Source organism: Microcebus murinus, chromosome 25 (assembly GCF_040939455.1).
Source record: "Microcebus murinus isolate Inina chromosome 25, M.murinus_Inina_mat1.0, whole genome shotgun sequence".
Lineage (NCBI taxonomy): Eukaryota > Metazoa > Chordata > Mammalia > Primates > Cheirogaleidae > Microcebus > Microcebus murinus.
In genome coordinates this window covers 1,985,541-2,007,935 of record NC_134128.1, presented here as the reverse complement: position 1 = coordinate 2,007,935, position 22,395 = coordinate 1,985,541, and the positions used below count along the sequence as shown (strand labels likewise).

Sequence of the window (22,395 nt, the reverse complement as noted above, 5' to 3'; positions counted from 1 at the left end):
AGTGGCAAATTTTAGCTGACATACCCATTATTTTCAACAAATTCTGCTGTGTGCTATTCCACATCAGGTACTGGATCCTCTAGGGCTCTGTGCTGAACCTCTGTTCACAGTCTCTGCCCTCAAGAGGCTGATAGTCCAGTGTAGGAATCAGAAAGTTCACTGCCAGCATCTGGGCAGCAGGGTGACTGCCATGACCACAGCAGAGCAGGGGCTCGGGAAGGGCCGGGGGTGGTCGCCAGGAGGACACACTGCCTGGGCTGAGACCCGAGGAATATAAGCCCAAAGTGGAGCCTGGAAGTGAAAGAATTTAGTGAATTTTGTTTTTTATACTGATGGAATAGATACTTAGCAAATCTCTGTGCAATCCAAATCCCAGTTTTATTAGTTGAAAATTAAAATACACTTTGTATGAAAAGATGCAAATTTCTGTGGTTCTCAGTAGAGTTTTCATCCTTGAATTCTGTTGTAAGATCTACCCGAGCTGTTCTGCGTCATCTTTATATGGTATAACATACCTCTTCTTCCAAGTCTGGCCAAAAGCATGATGCACACCAGCCACCGGGGGTGCCACATGGCCCAGCACGCCAGACATGTAATGTCTTTTTGACTCTTCACAATGACGCCTTGAGGCGGGACCATTCCCCCCCTCTAAGGCAGGGGTCCTCAAAGTTTTTAAACAGGGGCCAGTTCACTGTCCCTCAGACTGTTGGCGAGCCGGACTATAGTTTAAAAAAAACTATGAACAAATTCCTATGCACACTGCACATATGTTATTTTGAAGTAAAAAACAAACAGGCAAAAACACCCGCGTGTGGCCCGCGGGCTGCAGTTTGAGGACACCTGCTCTAAGGGAACCGAGGTTAGAGAGGGAACTCTCTTGAGGTCACACAGTATTACGGCACTTTGTCTGTACCACACGGGCTCTGGGTTAAGTGTACAGGTCAGGACTGTGCGAATAACACTCTACACACAAGGAAGGCTCTGGGCTGTTCCCAAAGTTACAGCTAAATTACTCCCTCTTGTCTTCCTACCTCCCCCATAGTATTCCCTCCTCCGACCATTCACACTGAAGTACTACTATTAAGGAGCAGAAACTTTTGCTTTGGTTGGCATTGGGACTGTTCTCGTTGTAGTGCAGGGCAGCGTTTCCAGAAGCTGAGAACTGTAACGCTGTCTCACGAATGAACCCGCAAGCATGGGCATTGAGCAAGGACCCTGTGCACCCCAAGCTTCCTTCTCCCTCAAATGTTGTCTTAAAGATGAGTGTTGCATCCCCCCACCTCCACGGATCAGCACGCTGATGAGTTGCCCTTATTTAGTTGGGACAGTGGGGCTGCTGCTCTGAAATGCATTCTGGAAGGGGCTCCAGACAGACTCTTACGAGCCAAGCATGTGTTCTCCCTACCTTTGCTCTCTTCCCCACTCTTACCCGTATTTCTTCCCAGAGACCGCCTATGCTCTGGCCGTAAGAACCTGCGGTTGAACACTGGCCGCAGGCTGGTGCTCCACGACCCAGGACTTCAGACTTCTGGTAAGTGCTGAGTGGACACCCTCGGTTCTCACACCTTCGTCTCCACACACACTCCAGACCCACTACTCTGCCTGTCACCAGCATTTCCAAAATACTCTTTAGCATCTGAGGACTGGGCAGTCTATAAATTATTTCACAGTCAGAATTAAAATTTCATGGTTTGAATTCAGGTAATACTCTGAGAACTCATTTGGTAATGTCTTCAGGACCAACATTCCAAAACAAAAACTAGGAACTGCATTAAATGTAATGTTTCATTATTAACCCAGAAAGTTCTAAAACTATCCAATGGAGGTCCAATATTCTCTGGACCAGTGGAGGTCCAATATTCTCTTTTTGAAACTGGCTGATCAATTGATAAATCATGGCACAATCTGTCAGAGATTTCCAACCCCGCCCTCTTATTCTCAAACTTATAAAACTATTTGCAAAACGGCATGGATTAAGTTTTCCCTTTTTGTACTATTTGAGCCAAATTATGCCTATGAATACTTTCTTTTAAAACTAGACATTAAAAAAGTTAAGGCCTACTAGCTTATCAATCAGAACTTACTTTTGTTTTAGGTAACTTCCTTGAGCACAGCACAAAGCTATGAGATGCCTGGGCCTTCGGCAAACAGGGCTGGCCACATGCATGGAGGCTTCATCCAGTCCAAGGTTTTAGTAGGGTGGGTGCTCAAACTCCCCCTTCTAAGAAAATGATTTTGTAGTCAGGATGGCCAAGAGCCTCAAATGGCAGCTTTACTGATTCAAGGTAATTTCCCAGGAATTTAAGAGGCAATCATTTACTCTTGACTGTCAAAGAGAATCTGGGCTTGAAAGGCAAAGTTGCATCCAAAATTGATCAACTGGCAACAACCCTCTGAAGTCCTTGGGAGAGCAGGAATGCAGCCCAGACACTTACACATCTGGACTGATCTAGTTCACTTTCCAGGTTGTAAATTTTCTGGCCCCTAAGACTATTTGAAAATAACTTTTTACAAAGAAAGAAGATTTTTTATTAGCTGAAGTACTAATTTTTTTTTATTATTTTGTATGGAACACCATAGCCATAAGACTTGCCAACAACTAATCTTCAAGACAATGCACATTTAAAAAAGTAGCAAAATTACAAAACAAAACAAAAAACACCTAAGTCCTGAAAACATGGATTTTAAATTACTGTAAATGACAACCTTATTAAAATACTACTCTACAGCACATTCAAATAACCATGGTATTTAATGAATATCAATACTTAGCATCTAACTTAACACTAAGGTTGAGACTAAAATGGTTTTGCCACCTGGAAAATTTTCACATTTGTTGATCTACATAAGCAGGAAACATCAGAACAAAAGGGGACACACACACACATTTTTTACTGAAAACTATATTTGAAGAACACCCTAGAATCCTTTATATTTCACTCTCAAATTTTGGTCTTTTTATTTATTCTGAAATAAAGTCTAAATATTAAGAGTCAATACATAGAATTTTAAAATAAGACTACATATGGCTAGAAAAATATGCATCACAAACATATATTTTATCTCATAAGAAAATAAAACTATGCACAAAAATCACTTCTGTTCATTAATGCTGATCCTAACTAGTTTGATCTTTCTAATTAAACACCACCATAAAGCACAAGCTCTCACGAAAGCTTGTCTTGGTGTCTCATTTTTCAGTTTCACTGGAAAGCTCAATCACCCCCTGGTTAGAGAAGGCATCTAGAATAGCCCACAGTCGCGAAGGGTCCTGGCAGCTATGCTGGCGTTCCCAGTGGAGGAGGAGGTCCTCTCTCCTCCCCAGCACCTGCGGACACAGGAGGCAGTTAAAGCCAGAGTGGGACCACAGGAGAACAGTGTGGAGGCCGGGGCCCTCGGGGCCCCGGGGGCTTTCCCTGGGCTCATCGGTTCCTGGTTGGGCTCCTTCGTTTTCCACAAGTATTTCCACACCGTTCTGATGATGAAGGTAGAGCTGCCTTTTTAATTTAGGGAGTGCATGTAATTCCTCCTCAGAGGGACTGTGCTTCACTAGCTTTCTTCTTTCGGGATGTGGTTTCCAGTCAGGAGTGGCGTGTTTGACCAGTGCTTCCTGAGCTACCTTGCTTCCTGTTAAGATCCCCTGTTGTAGCCTACCCTGAATTTCCTCTCCGTGAACATAAAGTAAATGAAACTTTATTTCAGCGAAAGACTGAGCAGTGATCTGACAACGGCCACATTTGATTTGTAATTTGACTTCGTCTGCCTGGTTTAGAAGGAAGTCTTCTTCCAAGCTTGACTTATTTTCCCTGAAAAGGCCAAAAATTGTACATGTAAGATTGCATGGAAAAACATAATTGGAACTTATTCTTTCAGCTCTTAGTCTTCAGGGATCTAAACGCACTCACTGATGACAAGTACGAAGGATGGCGTGGACAGAGAGACCCTGGGAAGACATTCCGCAAAGGCCAGAGTGAACACTAACTATCACTTCTGCTTGGGGCCACACATTTCTTAAGCTACAAGGGTCCATTTGGTAAAAGAGTCTTTACCTTTATACACCTCCCCCAGGTGAGCGAACTCACCTCTGGTCCCACAGGGACGGTGTAATCAACATGGAGAATCAGGTAATACCAAATGCGGCACTGTAGGAACACACTTGGTTCAGGCGAAGTAACTGTCCCACGACCCCCTGTGGCTCTCCCTAACCTTGAGCACAGAATGTGGCATGGACATTATGCCTAAAATTCCAAATCTAACTATAAGAAAACAAGTAAGAATTGAGGTTTCTTTGTCCATTAGCAGAAAGCACAGATGTCTGAAAGAGGACAGAAATGCCTAAGAAAAAGAGAGATATTATAGAAAAGCAAGGAAGAAACAGGATAGGCATCCCTTATTTTTATCAGATATAACGGAGTAAGCCAAAATTAAATGGAAAGCATTTAGAGTAACTGGGACAATTATGAACAACAAAGTGCAGAGCATCTGAAGCGCTGCAAAAGGTTCACTTCTTCCACTGCTGAGGAGAACTGATGGCAGTGAAATGCCCGCAAGCCACCTCAGTGGGAAGTGGATGCACAGCCCAGACTGAGGTGTTTCCTTGGTGAACTACTGCCCTAATGCCTGTCTGCTTTCCAATTACTTAGCTTATTTGTTTATAATATTAGGAAGCAGTACCTGCAAAAAGGAATGACAAAGGAAAAAGTTAACCGAACCTGATGGGAAAAACAGGGCAGATGTAGAGGGTGAGGTCTGGGAGCTTGAGGGTAGGTCCACACAGCTGGCGCCCTCTGAGTCCCCACCACAAGTCACGCCATGTTCTGGGGCTAATGATGCTATTTAGATATAAATTCAGTGGACATGATTTTTTGGGGGAAATTAGTGTAAAGACTATCAGGACTACATACAATAATTTACTATTTCATTTTCAGAAGCAAAAATAATCTTCTCTTACCCACCTGTCCCCAGCACAAGTTAGACCGGCATTTATGCTTTGGCTTACATAGGTCAGTGTAAGTAACAATGATGACTGATCACAAACCCAAGAGGCATGAGATCATTCTTCACAAAATAGGAGGCATAGGTAGCTACCTTAGGAATCTTAATCCAATGAATGTTTTTATAAACTCTTCTTTCTGAATATGCAATCCTACCCTCTCCACCAAATCAAAATAGACTTTCTTGCCAGGTTTCCATTCCATTAGCACTCACCTCTCCAGCGATCCTTCTGTCCCTTGCACACTAGTGTCTCTGTTCTTTGGCATGTCTCCTGGCTGCACTTCACCAGGGGAGGGCTCGGTGCTGATCACAACCCTATGCACTTCTTTCAGATGGCCAAAATAGACTCGAACGTGACCGAACACTTTTGCACAAAACTCACAGCACATGAGTTTCTTCAGACGGTTCTCTCCATGGTGAAGTTTCATGTGTGTACTCAGGCTGCCAGAACGTACATAGGCCTTGCGACAAATCCGACAACTGTAAGGCCGTCTGTTGGTGTGTGTGTTCATGTGGTCTTGAAGGTGCTGCTTGAACTGGAAGTGGTGGTTACAGACGTGACATCGGTGCCAAGGCTTCTTAGTGCCAGAGAATCCACTTCTGAACACAGAACTGGGCTTAGGGGAAGGGCTGTTGTCCTGCTTAGGGCCAAGACACTTAGCAGTGAGTGAATTATTTAACAGGGTGTCCTGTCCTAGGCCCCTGAGTGTTTGTGATTGTAGTGTAGCTGCAGGAGAAGCCAGGGGAGCCAAGGTGGGAATGACAATTACAGGTTTGGGCATAATGCTACGATATTTTTTCACAGCTCCAGGTTTTTGGTCTCTGGATTCTTGGGAATCAGTTTTTACTCTTTCTTTACCATCTCTAAACTTGTTAATGATGCATTTTCTCCTTTTCCCCTGAAGTGCCAAAATTTCATCTGGTACCTTTCGTTTTCTTCCATTTCTCTTTGCTGCCCCACTATTCAGTTTTGTTTTGTGGTTGAGATCTAGCTTGGTGGCTATACAACAGGCATTTTCACAGGGGCTCTGCTGTGACACCTGTGAAGCAGGCATCTTGCTGGCCATTTTGGTGGCTGCATCAAAGCATTCTGTGACGGTGGATGTCTTATCACCATCTGCCCCGTGCCCCAGTAGAGAGAAACCTGCAGTGTTAGCACTTGATTCCATTTTGTAAGCCTCCGCTGCTTTCATTCTTGAGTAGGGTAAGATTGGCACTTTCCCTCTGGGGACTGCGGAGATCCACTGGACTGCACTGCCCAAAACACCTGGTGATAACTTGGTCATGGCTTTTGCGAGGTCAATTTGTTCTTTAAGGTTTTCACTGGTGACGGCAGCAGGTTTGCTGGATGTGTTCTTGCTCGTAAAGTTTGCTCTCCCTGAAATCTCTATGGGGCCCTGCTTGGCAGAGGGCCCCTCCGGGGTGGATGAAATTGAGGTGGCAGCAGGGTTCAGATGACCACAGCTCTTGGTCTCTGGAGGTCTCGAGTCTCCATGGTCACAGCCATTGGTCAGGGTGGCTGTGCTGATGCTGGCTGGGGTTTGCTCTAGTGACGGCACTTGTTCAAAGGGACTGGGTTTGTGTGGGAGTTCAGGCTGGTCAGTTGAGGTAAGGGACATCTGAGGAAACCCTTGGGTTTGGGCAGGAGGTTTGCTACAGCCACTCTCAGGAGGGCTCAGGATGGGTTTCTTTCTTGATTCTTTGTTATTTCTTGGGGGTTGATATCGAGGAATAGGCAGTTTAAGGTTTTCAGGCAGGGGCATTCTGGGTTTCTGAATTGCCTGAGCTGAGGCAACATTTGGCAAAGCGACAAGAGAAAATGTCCCCTCTTGGCCAGCAACCTGCATCAGAGCATAGTTCTGGGTGGACATCCCCAGTGGCTTAGCGCTGAAGGAAGGTCCCAGATTCACCTGATCAGAGAGTGATGGTGAATGACATGGCAGCATTCTGGATGTTAGGACTCTGGGCACAATTTTTGGTGCAATGGTCCTAAACTGACTCTTACTCTTTAAACCTTTCCCACTTTGTATTTTTCCAGAAGGAATGTTTGATTCACCTGCAAAGATAACACAACATAAAAAAAAAATCACTGAAGAGTAACTGTCATGTTTTGGAGAGTTCAAATAAGTACCTTATTTATTCTGCCTAGAACAGATTCCTTGGCCTATCCCTACCCTCCTTGGCAAACTTATGTGCCCTTCCAGATGAGCTTGAAGGTCAATTCCTGCCCACCTTCCCCAAAGATTCCTGTTTTCCTCTATGGTTCCATAGCCCCTGTTACAATATTTACCATTTTTATAATAATTCAGGTATTTATGTGTCTCTGCTACTAAATACAGTTTCTAGAGAGTGAGGACTCTGTCCTTCTCACCCTGTACCCCACAAGTCTTCCTCTCCACTTCCTGATTCTGACTCATTGTCACAGGCCAGGGAAACCCCATCTTTACTGATCTCCTGAGCTGCAAGGTTTGTCCTCTGGTATGTTTGGCTGTATATTTTATTTATATATATGTCCTGCCTTCCCTATTAAACTCAAGTTTTGTGACAGTAAAGCCTGCATTTAATTCATTTTGATATTTCCCACTGTATCCGTGGTATGAAACAAATGTTTCTTGTATCAAACCCATTTTTCACTCAATTTCAGGATACACCATTTGACCCACTGGCAGTGCAATTTGTTTTGCACAGTGGATGAATTCCAGACTGAATGCTAGCTTTGTTGCTATTTCCCCATGTGACTTGAGAATTTCTCCTCACACCTTTCAAACTGTTTATGTATACTTTTGCAATTAAATCACCACTATTAAAAAAGCTGATGTGACACCTTTAAAAAATTTGAACAAAACCAAAACAATACCAAGTGATAAGTAAAGATACAAAGACATTAAAAATATGCGAACCACATAAAGAGCACCTTCAAGGGTACTAATAGGAACAATTCTGACAGAATAGTAATACTTCATTCTTGGATTTATTAGCCTGACCTAAGAACAATTACCACTACCTTAAGAGAGCAATTAGGGAAACATTTCAGGGCCCTGTTTCTAAGGACTGAATCATCTGTTTTATTCCCTGAGGCCTCTAGGTCACAAGGCCTGGATGTAGAAAAGTTTCTCATTTCTTAGTATCTCATATTAATCAAACCTCACTTCACCTCACATTTACCAGGCACCTACATTACTCCAGGGATTGGCTGTTGCAAGCCTACGATCCCTTTTCTGAAACTTTTGGGGCAAGATGTGTTTTGAAATTAATACTTTCAAATTTTAGAAACGTAGTAAGATACGTATACCAAGTGTCACATAACACCCAGCCAAATCGTAGGGCAATCATAATTAAACCTATTACCACTTCTATAGCAAAATATGTAAGTATTCATATCAGATAGGGCAAATGAAGATTTTTGAATAGCTTTAGTTCAGTTCGGGTTTTTGCCTCTGCATGAGTTTGGTACTCAACTTTTGATAAACTTTTCTGTTTTCAGAGCTTTTTAGATTTTGGAGTTGTGGGTAACGGGCTGAAGACCTACTTGTTTAGGGGACACAAGGGATACAAAGGCAGGCAGCTAACAATCTAGTGAAATAGGCAATTAAACATTTAAAATTATTTCGATTTTAATGCCTATGGTGACAGGATTAACAATTTTAGCAGGAAGTTGATTCTTTCAGCAAAAATGACACTCCTCAAATAAATAAGTACCATAGTATAATAGAAATAAGTTGAAATGTGTACTGACCAACTAACTTTAAAAGGTAATCAGTGTTTGGGATGTCATGAAACTATCTCCTAAGGTAGCTTGGATTAGAGTAAGAAGTAAAAGAACTAATGCCGTGGCCTGGAAAAGTCAGAGAAGGATAATTTTCTTGTTTTCCTTCTTAGTTTTGCCACCATGAATCCCATGGGGAAACTGAGTGGCCAATTACTCCACAGTAGTCACCTAAATGGATTGCTACATTTGCTTCTTCCTCCTACATAATTTTAATTTTTACGTTCTACTTTCAGAGCCTTTAAATTTAAATGTTTTCCATTTCAAATCTCACTTTCTGATTTTTTTCTGGAAGAAGTACTGAAGTAAGTTGTAAAGAAATACATTAAATTGGAGGGAGAGACTTTTAAGCAAGCCTAAAATTATTGATGGCTTTTGATTACCTAGAGACAAGGTTTAGTGAATAATTGCATTAACAATGATAATGGTCTTTACATTGACACAATGGGGCTGGGGTAGGGAGGGAGAGAAGAAAGAACAACATTGGGTCATTTTATACCTAGTTCTTGCTCCTGACTGATTGAGCAGAAAATATTTACTGTAAGAAGAGCTAGAACAAAGGCTATTTTGCCCTTTATCAGTCACAAACCCTCCTGAAATACTGTGACAACACTATATCACAGCACAAGACCTATTACCTCCTTTGTCTTCTCAACAGTGACTATCCAATGGCCTTTCATCTCTTTCAGAGAAAAGCCAAAATCCTCGCAATAGCCTAAAAGGTCTCATGCCATCAGGATTCTGGGAGCCTCTCTGACTTATTCCTCTACTCAATGCCCCTCTGGCCATGGGCCTCGTTGCTGCTCCTTACAGGTGGCAGATGGGCACCTCCTCAGAGCCTCCGCACCCGCCACCCAGACCACTCCTCCTCCCATGAACCACCAGTACTTGTGTGACTTCCTTCAAGGTTTGCTCAGATGGCCTCTTCCCAGTAAGTGTCTCCTCTGACTACCTTATTTAAAACTATACCCCCCATTCTGAACTCCCTACTCCCCTTTCCTGCTGTAATTTTCTCTAGAACACTTGCTCCATCTAATGTATTATACTCGTGGTCTGCCTCTCCTCACTGGAATAAATTCCTACAGGGCAGGGAATTTGTCTATGTTTTCAGGGTCTACAACAGTGTCCAGGATGTGGCAAGGATTCAGTAAATATTTGCTGAATATTTGTTAAGTGGTAATCAAGTGATCAATGAGAGAAATAAAAAATTTACAGATTGAGCCTAGGAGATTTTCTAAAATATGGGAGAAAAAAAAGAATAGAATTTAAAAATGGTCTTTAACACTTCAAAATTTTAAAAATTAAAAAGGAAATAGAGGCCATATCTGGGGAATATTATTTTTTCTCAATTTAATTTTATTCACTGCCAGAATAAGGAAATAGGTTAGCATCATGAGACAATCCTTTAAAATAAAGGGGATAGGTGAGGCCAACTGATAACCATCTGAGGAAGCAACAAAAAAGAAGAGTAAATTATGCTGCTGGGGTATAGACTGAAATAGTCAAAGAAACAAGTAAGCTCTGAAGAAGAAACTGCTTTACAGCAAACAGACATGTGCACAGAGGGAAGAGTGGGGGGATTAGAGTGAAGACAGGAGGAATACCTGGGAATGGAAAACCGAACCACAGAGGCGGAGCACGGTAATGTCAACACGAAGACTAGAAATAACACAGAGCAGACAACACGCTGGAGCAATAGCAGTGGTCAAGGTCACCTCAAAGTCTCCAAAGACTTAAGCTGGGAAGGAGTTTCCTATCATTTATGACCAAGTGTGAGAAGGCAACCTTCTGACAGTTCAGGTTTGCAGAAACGAAACCAGATATATACCTTATGGAGCCATACCAAAAGGGAGTGAGCTAATTAGGATACATTTAAAGTTAATGTGCTTGGCTGGTCTTCAAAAGCCTCTATAGTACAGTGGAAATACAATCACACAGGAAGAGCAATGTCATTCAAAGGGAAAGAGGCTAACTGCGGTCTGGGAGCACAGGACACTCCTGAGGGCAACAAGCTCTGTCCCAGAAGATGAGTGTGAGCAATCTGGCAACCTGAAATGACAGAGGCCTGGATGACAGGGATGGCATCTGCCAAACTGAGTCTTCTCCTCAAGTTCCCTGTAATTTATTTATTAGAGATAGAGTCTTGCTTTGTCGCCCATTCTAGAGTGCAGTGGCGTGATCACAGCTCACTGCAGCCTCATGTTCCCAGGCTCAAATGCTCCTTCTGCTTCAGCCTCCTTAGTAGCTGGGACTATAGGTGCATGCCACTGTGCCCAACTAATTTTTAAAAACAATTTTTAAAGTTTCTTTGCAGAGATAAAGTCTCGATATGTTGCCCAGTCTGGTCTTGAACTCATGGCCTCAAGCAACCCTCCCTCCCTGGCCTCCCAAAGTGCTAGGAATATAGGCATGAGCCACCATGCCCGGCCGCTGCTGGCAATTTAAAGACGTGGGTGTTGGGTAGAAAAGTTGGCTTTTGATCAATATCAGAAGCTAATCACGAATCTGTAGCATAAAAAGATAAGGTCTTATTGAGTATATTTAACTTACTTATGCTTGCCTGGATCTATCAGAAATTTCATACAAGGGTGAGGGTCTCCGTAAAGGTGGTATTGAGTCTAATTTCCAAGAATCATGAAGTATAGAAAATGAAACCAATGAATTAGAAGAAATCCATGGCAGGAGAAAGAGAGCAAGGCTGCAAAAGACAGAAGGGAAAAAACCCTAGTATTTACTTAAAAATGTCCATCAACAGGGTGCTAATAAAATAATTAACCATTTGATGCAATAGTATGCAGCAGTAGGAAAGACGAATGAATTGGAATGATATGGACTACTTGCCAAAATGTGAGATTTATAGTATACTCTCACTTAGATTTTAAAAAACGGGAAGATACATACACAAATATATTCCTGCATATATATAGAATATCTCTGAGAGGAAGTAACAAACCAGTGTTAGTGGTGGCCTTTGTTGGGTGGAGGGAGCTGGGGGAATTAGTAAGTTGGGAATGGGATAGGTGCTTATTTCCCACTGAACACCTTCTGTGCCCAGCACACAGGAAGTGCTCATAAATATCTGTTAAATGAATGAAAGGAAAATGAAAGTTTCCCTGTTTGGATCAGTTTTTAAAAGCTGTATCTTTCGGGATATTAGTGATGACTATGTGTCTATACGTACATGATTATCTAGATATACACATGGAGAATGGCTCCTATCTTTTATTTTTCTTGACCCCTTAATGATAAGAACTGCTAATGATCAGGGAAGCAGTCTAGTAACTTGACAGGCAGTGCACAACTGCCCCAAAGTGGGGAAGCGCTGAGAAGTATTAGAGCTCATTACCTCCCAAGGACAATGGGAGTCCTGAGAATTGTTCCTACAAACATTGGGCTCTTTAGGATAAAACAAGGCAATTTGCAGTAAAGGTCAGTTATGCTAGAATAACTACAGTTTTTTTTTTTTTTTTTTAAGTAGACTGAACCATAGGAGTCCTTAGAAAAGTTGAAAATGCCATTAAGTTTTTTAAAACTCTAAAATACTAAGATAGTGTTATTGTGGAAAGTCTTTCCTGGAAATATAGTTGCAACAATGGTTTACTGCACTACACATTACAAGGCCTTTCACAGATGGCGTGAGGACCTGCACCTACTAAATTACAGACCTTATAGAACTGTGCACTAAATAATGAGAAGTAGAAATTTCCACTGACATTCATAATTTCTGGAAATCCTGCAAAATTACCCATAACACAGTTACAGAGGCTCATAGGACTCTAAGGCACTAAGCATGGACTTTTATTAACTGAAGACATAAAAAGCTCACTCAGTAAAATTAATTTTGTACAATTATTCAACAAGAATACTCAATATTAGATTTTAAATGTGGGCTGTTTTTTAATATGTTAAGCATGTTAAAATAACTATTTTGAAAAGAGACATTCTATTGTTAGTGAAAAATTGATCTAACTGTGATTAAAAGGGAAACTAGGAGGTGTTGAGTCCTTGTTACGTCTAGAATATGTGTTAGGTCTTTTATTAAATCCTCACCCAAACTCTGCAAGTATTACTGATCCTCTTTTACAGATTAGGCTTGAGGAAGTTAAAAAATATGTGGAAGTCTACACAGCCCAGATCTGTTCATTACAATTTGAAGCCATGACCTTCCTCTCCTTCATTCTCCTCTCAAAGTGGGGGTGGGGAGAATTATATACAAAGTTGCCCTAATTAATTTCAAATTATAATACCATCTCTGAGTCTTAAGGAGAAAATAAAAAGAAAATAAAACTTGGAATAGAAATGGCTTGTCATATCCTAAAATTTCTATTACCATTTAAATGATTCTTTCAGCCCACTTGTTAGAGAGAATTCATGGAAAATTAATAGTCATTTGAAAGCAAAAGCAGATTTTTATATTTGAATTTGCCACTTACTATCCATAGGATTCTGACAAATCCAGAAAGGCTGCTGGACACTTGTTTGGAGAATGTGCAATGTGTGTTCTCCTCCTCCTGCTCCTCCATTCCCACCAAAGGATTGGATCTGATGGACATCGTTTGCAAGTTAGAGGCAGCAGAGGGAAGAACAGGGCTCAGTGGCACTAGGTGTCACTGTCTAACTCAGTGTTATCAAACTCTTTCACGGTGCAGCCAGCATAAACAGTATTAAGAGACAAGTACATGAGACAATTCTCTAGATGGCTACAAACAACTCACTTCCTGATTTCCACTGGTAGAACCAAGGCCTGCTTTGTTCCTTCTGAACAGAGTTGTTCCTGCTTATCTGGTAGTTGGTTTGGGCAAAGTTCCATTATTCTGGCCATTGGGACCTACAGGCCTGCTGCTAAGCGTGCAGGAGGAAGCAGGCAGAGAAAGAGAGGAGTGTCCCTGTTCTTGAAACAGGCCCCCTGGATCCAGGCTCATAATAGCTGCCAAATCTTAGCCACTAAGAGCCAAAACTTTTAGGTGTTGTTTAGGTTTTAACTTTATTAAACTGAAAAACCCTATTTTCAATTTTATTTGTTGGCATCCCTGTTCTCCTTCCTACTTGGCTTTCAAATAATAAATTCCAGTTGGGGTTCAAACTGTTTCCCAAGATGGTCTCTTGTTAAAATAAATATGGTAAAACCCTGGGGAAGTCTAGGATAAAAGAAATGTATCATAACACAAGGGAGCTCAACTTAATTTTGTTGATAAACCTATAAACACATTTTAGCCATTGCCTATCGTCTCCCCAAGCTACTGTCCAGGGTCTGTAGCAGAGTCAACAAGAATTCTCATTTTCTGAGGAGCTGAACTTCTTTATCAGTATTGTTTCTTTTAACATTATCCTAATGATACATAGTATTTTATGTGTCAGATACTGTACAAAATACTGTACATGCATTATCTCATTTAATCCCCACAACAACCCGAGTTAGGAATTACCATTATATCTGTTTTATAGATAAAGGTTTCTAAGCTGCTAAGTAACAGTGCTGGACTCAAATCCTGGCCCAGTTGACTGCAAGGGCTCTTCCCACCTCTGCATGCTGACCATAAGCTATCAACTCTGGTTATGGCAAATACCAGAGTCTCTGGTAGAAAGATCATGGCTTTGGAATTTAGATAGATTTGCTTTCAACTTCTGGCTCTGTCATATCCTTATGGCTATGGCAAATCACTCTCTGTGCCTAAGTGTTATCATCTATGAAATGGGCATAACAGTGTCTGGCAAAGATCACTGGCAGGACCAAATGAGAAAAATACCCATGATAGTGCTGGGGTAGTTCCTACCACATGTTACAACAGTTACTAGTTTTCCACTTTCTCTTGTCAGAAAGTATGAGGTTCCTGATATTTATTTTTGGTGCGGGAAAAAGGCCCAGATCTTGAATGTTCATCACATGGAAATAGTTCTGAATCCTTTTTATTTTTATTTATTTATTTTTTGCTGGTACATTTATTCTTTGAACAAGGATTTAGCGAGTGGTTTTCTTTATGATAAGACTGAGGTCACATAGCAGCTTTTGGTAGAAGATGACTAAAAGAATGATGAAAAAATGTATTTCCTTTACCCACCCTCAAGAAAAAAAATGGCAAATACCACCAAATTGTAAACTCATTTACTGATTCAGCACACAATTTCAGTAGTGACTGTTAGCCCTCTGACTTGGGTCTTGGCTTTTGGCCCTAGACTCAGTCCTAGGCTGAAAGGTTGATTCAGGTACAGTTAAGTTTTCTGGTTAAAATCATCATTGGGTTCAATGATCCATTGTCCTTCTGAAAGGCAGCACAAGTAAAGAAGCTACAAATACACTTCCAAACTATGCTTTAGTGCTGGTTTTATCCTAACCACATACTGCACAGCCAAGAGAAATTTAGCAGGAGTTGAGCAAATAAACAGACCAAATACCTCTGGCAGAGAGCCTGATGCAGCAACTAATGTAAGCTGCAAAAACTGACAGGCATTTGTTTCTTCCCACTTTGAGATTGGTCACTTCAGAACATGAGTCCAAGGCACATATCCTTAAGAGGAGACACTCGACTGATGTCTCATTTGCAAGATTATCCTTCAGTTCCAGGCTTTCAACAGGATGTGACTGGTTTACACTCCAACATAGGGAAGGCATTAAAGTTTGAAGCCAGAATGAATGGCCACAATGCCTGATGTTAGACTTTCATAAGTCACCTTGTGGAAACCCGCATCTTCTATCATCTCCTTGAACTCTTCCTGCGATGGGAACCTTCGGATACTCTCTCTGAGGTACTGATAGGACTTCCAGTCTCCTGCAATGACCTCTCCCAGGACAGGAATGACCTGGAAGCTATATAGATGATAAAGCCTGGGTATGAGGGGATTGTTCACTTGGCTAAACTCCAGGCAGAGAAACCGTCCTCCTGGTTTCAGGACCTGATGGGCTTCCTGCAGTGCCGGATCAATGTGTGTAACATTCTGGATCCCAAAGGCTATGGTGTAAATATCAAACTTGTCATCATTAAAGGGCAGTTCTTCAGCATCTCCCAATACCCATGTAAGTCCAACTTTGTGTCCTTGAGCAAAGGTTCTCTGCAGTCCCACCTTTAGCATCTCCTTGTTGATGTTGCAGACCATGACATGGGAACCGCCCAAGGAATCCTCTTCATTCTGGTATTTTTTGGCAATTTCTTCCCAGGATAAATTTTGCTGAACCCTTAACTGCCTCTTCTGCTTTCTCTGATGCTGCGCCTGTGCCTCCAGCACCATCGAGCAGCTGGGTCCCAGGAACTGGACACATCTCCAGAGCAGCGAGTCCTTCCCAACACGATGGATATCAAGACTTAACTTATCATGTCACTCATCACATCATACATCTTGGCCACACTTTCAAAGACATGATAGAATTTTCCCCCCTTCTCTTCCTCCGATACAGTCTCAAACCCGAAGTGCATTTCCATTGTTGGTTTCTCTTGGGACAAGAGCCACACACCCAGTGGGCCCCGAGGCCAGGCGCTAAGACATACCGCCCGCGACCATCCACGGCTGCAGTAACTCCAGAGCACCTAGTTCTGAATCCTTAAACAGGTGTTTCTACTCTGAGAGGCCAGGAAAGGAAAGGGAGAAGAAATGGCTATTACTTGTGCTGGAGCTCAGAAAACACTACCACAAAATGAAGGCCTCTGAAGCAAAAGTTTCTCTCTGTCATTCTTCTGCACTCCTGTCTCTGACCACTCAATCTCTTGAGGCTAGGCATAGAAATAGAATCCCTCTTCCCCAAGGTAAGTCACAGAAACCAAAACCCCTTTCCCCTAAAGCCAACTATAAATCCTTAACATAATACTTGCCCCACCCCTTTCTGTGTAAAAACTGGCCATAAAGAAATCATCTGATCTACCTTATTTGACTGTAGGTCCTAAGACCCCATTCCAGAGAGGGTCCTGCCCCACACTCAGAAGGAAGGATGCTGCACAGAGAGGCCAAAGGAATCCAAATAGAAAGGCCTTGCTGGGTTTCCCTACTCAGTCTATTAGCATCAGATCATACCCTTTTTGTCCAATCATATTTCTACATGACTGTTGATACTTTGTTGACCCTAAGCATAAAAACAGTTTCTCCTGTATATTTGGGTGTTCATTCTGAAGGCTCTTGTGTCATTTGCAAAACAATTAATTAGATGAAGTTATATGCCTTTTCTCCTATTAATCTGTCTTTTGTCCACTGATTTTCAGTGAACCTTCAGATAGTGAAGGGGAAGTTTTCCTTTGCTCCTACTCTTGTAAATAATGGTCCCAGTAAAACTGTATTTTTTTCTCTTGTGCCTCTATCCTGACACCTACTTTGGCAGCTTGACCTTTCCTAACACTGGATCAATCTTTTCAGGTTCTTTTACTTCTGTATCCCAGTTGTCAAAGTGCTACCTGGATTAACAATTCAATGTGAACAGGAGTTAACACATGTGCATTCTAAAGAGCTGTTCTATGGGGAAACTCCTTCTCACTGTTGTTTATACTGAGTAGTGAGGCCAATTGTTGTTCTAAACCTAGCAAGAAAGGTGACTACCCTACTAGATTTTCAGAGTGCAGCTCTCAGTGGCCCTATGAGGAGGGATGGGGCCTAGAGTGGAGCTAGGGACACTTGCCACATCTCTGAAGGGCAGTGAGAGCAATGGCTATGTGATTTCTCAATTTGAAGGAAAATATGTGGGCTCTCATAGTAGGCAGGGGCTGGGCAACCAGAACTTTGAAGGTACTTCCTTGTAGATTTTAGTATTTTGCTGAGTAAATCATTAAGAAATAAGTTTAAGGTAGCTTACTTACAGAAAAAAAAATGGGAACCAAAAGGAAAACTATAGTCCATAAAATTGAATAAATTAGATATATAAAAGCAGTAGTCCTTTAGTATCCATGGGGGTTGGTTCCAGGACCTCTCCCAGATATCAGAATCCACAGATGCTCAAATCCCTGATAGAAAATGCCCTAGTATTTGCATATAACCTATGTATATCCTCCCTTATACTTTGAAGCAGCTCTAGATTGCTTAGAACACCTTATACAATGTAAATGCTATGTAAATAGTTGTTATACTGCATTGTTCAGGGGATAATGACAAGAAAAAAAGTCTGTGCATGTTCAGTACAGATGCAATTTTTAAAAAATATTTTCAGTCCACGGTTGTCTGAACCCATGGATACAGAGGGCTGACTGTATATCATGAAGGAAGAGGAAAGAAGCATTCTTTATGAAAGAATTTAAAAGCCAATTACCTAAAATATTAATGGCAGTAAAAGAAAAAAATAACACAATGTGGTTTGTTAAATTCAAGTAACTAATTATTCTTTTGGAGCCATATAATATCCCAAATGAAAGATACATTTTAAAAACTTTATTATTTAAAATATATTTTAATAACTCTCAATTTCAATGAATTTTTTCTTCATTTTAATTATTCTTTTATTAGTTCTTATTCTGGAAGAAATTGTGATTTAAAGTGCTTCTGATGAAAAACAGTTGAAAACTGTAAGAAATCCTTTTTTGTTTTAAATACATTTAGAAAGATAAAGTTAAGTTGTTTACCTCTTTGGCAAAAATGATCTGTCCCATGCATAAGACTTTATTCATTATTACAAAACATTCAAGTCAGTCTCTTTACCCAAATCTAAGAGTGACTTAGTAGCACATAGCGTTAACTAAAGAGCTAATGACTTCCCTAGGACACTAATCAAGAGAAATGGAAATTTCTGAAAGCTTTATTAACCTCATTCTCTCATTCTTTTTTTTGTTCATATTACTAGAATCGTTAACATTCAGTTGAGTCACATAGTTGAAATTTAGACCCTGATAACTAACTTCAACATGGGAAAAGCAGCAGATTGTTTCCCTGAGGGCTTATCCCCATAACAAATACCTGTGCACACTGTCTTTCTGGGAGTCTCCGACATTTCCTGCGTCAGGTGTATCTTGACAGGACTGGTGAACACGGAGACATCTCCTGCAAAAGAGCTTTAGTGAGCTGCACAAATGTCTCATAGCAAGAAGTCTTCCCCTAACAAATTAAAAATGGGCCCCTTCTTCTTTTTAAATTTTGTTTTTCAATAGCAGTTGGAACACTTAAGTATCTGGAATAACTAACAAGATGACAGTTGGTGAAGAAAACCTTTTCCTTAGTGGGATAAACAGAAAGATAAGGTTTCAACATCAGAATGTGCAGTCAGTTGGAACAATTAAACTAGGACACATGCAGAAGGTTGGAAGTTTCTTGCCTTTGGTCAAAACACCATGATTATGAAACTAACATGGTAAAGATCATAACATTTCAACAATAATACAGTTAAAAGTAAGGGGCTGGAATCACAAAGATATTATTTTTATACTGTAATTTCAAAAGTAGGTTTACTTTATATAGAAGAGGCATTTTTGAGGAGTGTGCAAACTTCATTGTAAAAAATGAATTGTTCCATTGCTTTATAATATATTCTACAGATACTTTATCTTCACATCTGATTTATCTTCAACTCACAGTGATTTAGAATATTTTTTTGCTGTAAGTTTTTCTATATCTCAGCTTTTATGTCAAATAGTACATGATTTGTAAGTACAAACGCAAAGGTTGGACAGCCGTGGATCTCTAAGAAGTAAAATATTCCCTTCTTATGTGGATAATCACTCCTTAACACTTCTGGTAATTCTTGACTATTACTTATTTCTTTAATCAAGGCATGTCTTTCCTCAACATAGAGAGAGCCTCTGCAACACTGATACTCTGAAGAATTTAAAAAGAGAGAACATGATGTCCTGGGCACTGACTGGTGCTGAGATAGCTGGTTTGCAGTAGTTACCTTTATGGAGCTCGCCAGACTGGCTGCATGTGGATTAACCAGCATCTGCAGATTCTGAGGTATGGCTAAGGTAATCAACCCTGACCTGAGCTAGCATAAGAGGCAAAGCCATTAGCCTTTGAAAGCTGCGTACCACTGTGGATTCTTCTACCTTTGAATTTTGCTGGACTTCTCCATCACCATCTTTATTGTCCTTTGACGATAACTATACAACCTGAAGGCAATATCTACTCTCATCTATGGGTTAGGAATGTGTGGAAGTCAAGGCTCCATTTTCCCTGAAGAGGCGGAGTGATTACACAGCCCGCCTGCGCTCCTTGCCTGGAGGCTATGTGTGCTTATGTCTGTGTCCTTAGGCAGACACTCCAGGTTCCAGAACCAGCCTCAAGGCTGTTGGAGGTTCACCCCTGGCCATTTTCCTCCAGAACCTTCCCCACGCCTGTGCCTGAAGCCTAGTGCTGAGAACCACTGAGAACAATGGACAACGTTATAAGTTTAAGGTTTCCAGTCTCAAAACCTATTCCACATTCCATTTACTTGTGCCTAACAGACCCCTTCAGATCCTCACGGGAGTGGCCTAGGTTTCTCCCTGTCTTTCGAGGCCCTCTCCCTCTCCCCCACCCCTGCTTAATCCCGGGGCCATCTTTCTCTTTCCAATGATTTTTGACATTGATTTCATGGAAAAGAGAGGCCATGATGTGGAAACTCATTCACTGTCCCTTCTTGCTACTTCTAAACTCTCCTTTTGACTTTGATTATACCACACAAATTTTATTAAAAACCTTTTCTGGGGTGAGGAGAATGGAGGGAGAAGCACTGTCACTCTCAATATATGACTCATCCACTTCAAGTCTCAAAACATCAAAATGCAAAAAAGGGTACATTTTAGAATAAGGAAACGGAGTATTCCCCAGCCTGCTCTGGACCCCACACTTGTCTCCAGGCCCCTGGAGCTGCATCAGGGATCCTGTACCATCAGTGGCTCCCATGCTCCTAGGAAGGCCATCCCTGGCCATTATATCTAAGAGGAGCTGCTCAGCCCCATGTGATCACTTGCTGTTTTCTTTTTCTGCTTTAAGTGTCCTTTGTGGTACTTATCTTTATAACATATATTATTATGCATCTCTTCCCAGTAGAATGTAAGCTCCAAGAAAGCAGGGGCTTGTTTGTTCACTGTCAGGACCTCAGTCTCTAGATCTGGCATATAACATTTTTTTAAACCAAATGAGCGAACTATTTACTCTTAACCATATTGACTTGTTCTCTCCTATGCTTTTCCTGAACACAAAAATGTAAAAAGAGTAATGTCAGCAATAAAGAGTCCTTGAGCCCTATCTCGTTTCTTTTCTTCATGAGAAAATTTACTATAGATGTGTATATATTCCCTGTCTCTACTCATCAATTTCTATTCTTCCCCAAACCTGTAGAATCCTCACATTCTATTATGAAGGCCTCATTCAAGCAATGAAATGCCCTCATTCAAGTCAGACTGAATGCTTAAATCAATTATCTCACTTAATCCTCCACCAAATCTTGATATGAACATCTCACAAAGCTGGTGAGAACTAGATTTGAACCCAGGTCTGTCTGGGACTAAAGTTGTTCTCCCTCCATTCCAACACAGTGAACTTAACTGAGGTGCTTAGCAATTTATCTGTTTACATGTCAGTCTCTTCCACTGGCTAGTGAGTGCCACATAATCCATCTCAATGTTGAGAAAATAAAGATTTTTTTGACTAACCCTTTTCTAATCAAGAAGTGTAACCATTAGGAGAGAGAGTGCTTCCTTCTAACAGAAATCTGCAGCACGGTTGCCAGAGAGGCAGTTAATGGAATGTGCACAGAGCAGGTAGCAATGCCCTGGCACTTAAAAGCCAGCTTCTTGTATCAGCGGCCTTTTACAGAACTTATGGTGACCAAATGACGCTTACCCCCAGAATGTAACTTTTTAAAAGCAACAATTACACAATAAATTTAATGACACTTTTAAAAACACTGACAAAGTAGTTTTTTGATGAGCAAAAGTGAAGGGAAAAATAATTACTCAGGTCTTTTATCATTTTAAAAACAATGAAAATTTCTTAAATATTTCTCAATTCCATACCACCTACTTTTAAAATTGAGGTCACTAAAGAACATTGGGACTGAAAGAAAAGTCTAAAAATGCCAAAAGGGAATTTCTATATTCCTCATGTGGCAAGTCCTGCTCCGTTAGTAAACTGGATTAAAAAAATCAGTGCTGTGGTATATGGTTTGGATCTGAGGAATTTTCTTTTTTTGGGGAGAGTGAGAGAGGAGTTTCTCAGAGAAAACAAGACAAATTGCATTACATGTAAGGCAGGGAGCAGAGGTCTGGCTTTGGTTCTTCTATTTACTACTGAAATGAATTTGAGCAAAATAATAATCCTTTATCCTTACTGGCCTTAGTTTCTTTCCTTTAGCAAGAGAGGATTAAACTAGATCACAGTTTCTCAAAGACTGGTCTGCAGAACCTTGGGGAGGGTCCCATCATTCTCTTTTCATACTGATATTAAGCTTTCATTCTTCTTTTCCATTGTGTTAACATTTGCACAGGGCAAATGAGATTACGGGTAAAATTCTGGCATGGTAGCCTGAATGAAGGCAATGACAGCAAACTGTCCAAGCAGCCATATTCTTCACCATTACACTTTCAGAAGAAAAACAAAAAACCAGTGCAAAATTTTAGTTTTATGAAATCTTTACCCTTGAGGACATGCCTTTTTAATATTCAGTGTGATAAAATGGCTCACACTTCTGCTAAGTAAACTTCTGCTGCATATGGAATTATGACTGTTATCTTGAGAAAAAAGCATTCAATTCA

At 41.0% G+C, this 22,395-nt stretch overlaps 1 protein-coding gene and 1 pseudogene across 4 annotated transcripts in view; both read right to left on the bottom strand.

Annotated features, from left to right (window-relative positions):
* Positions 1-1,142: 1,142 nt before the first annotated feature.
* ZNF438 (zinc finger protein 438) overlaps positions 1,143-22,395 on the bottom strand; it is a 182,733-nt gene continuing 161,480 nt past the window's right edge. For all 4 annotated transcript variants that reach the window (XM_075997563.1, XM_075997565.1, XM_012789024.3 and 1 more), the window contains 3 exons: positions 18,623-18,706; positions 5,209-7,051; positions 1,143-3,806 (listed from right to left, as the gene is read on the bottom strand). In XM_075997563.1, coding sequence (XP_075853678.1) covers positions 3,191-3,806; positions 5,209-7,051; positions 18,623-18,706 — 2,543 coding nt within the window. In that variant the 3' untranslated portion in view covers positions 1,143-3,190. The remainder of the gene's footprint in view (positions 3,807-5,208; positions 7,052-18,622; positions 18,707-22,395) is intronic.
* Positions 13,310-18,106, bottom strand: LOC105884776 (2-methoxy-6-polyprenyl-1,4-benzoquinol methylase, mitochondrial pseudogene; annotated as a pseudogene).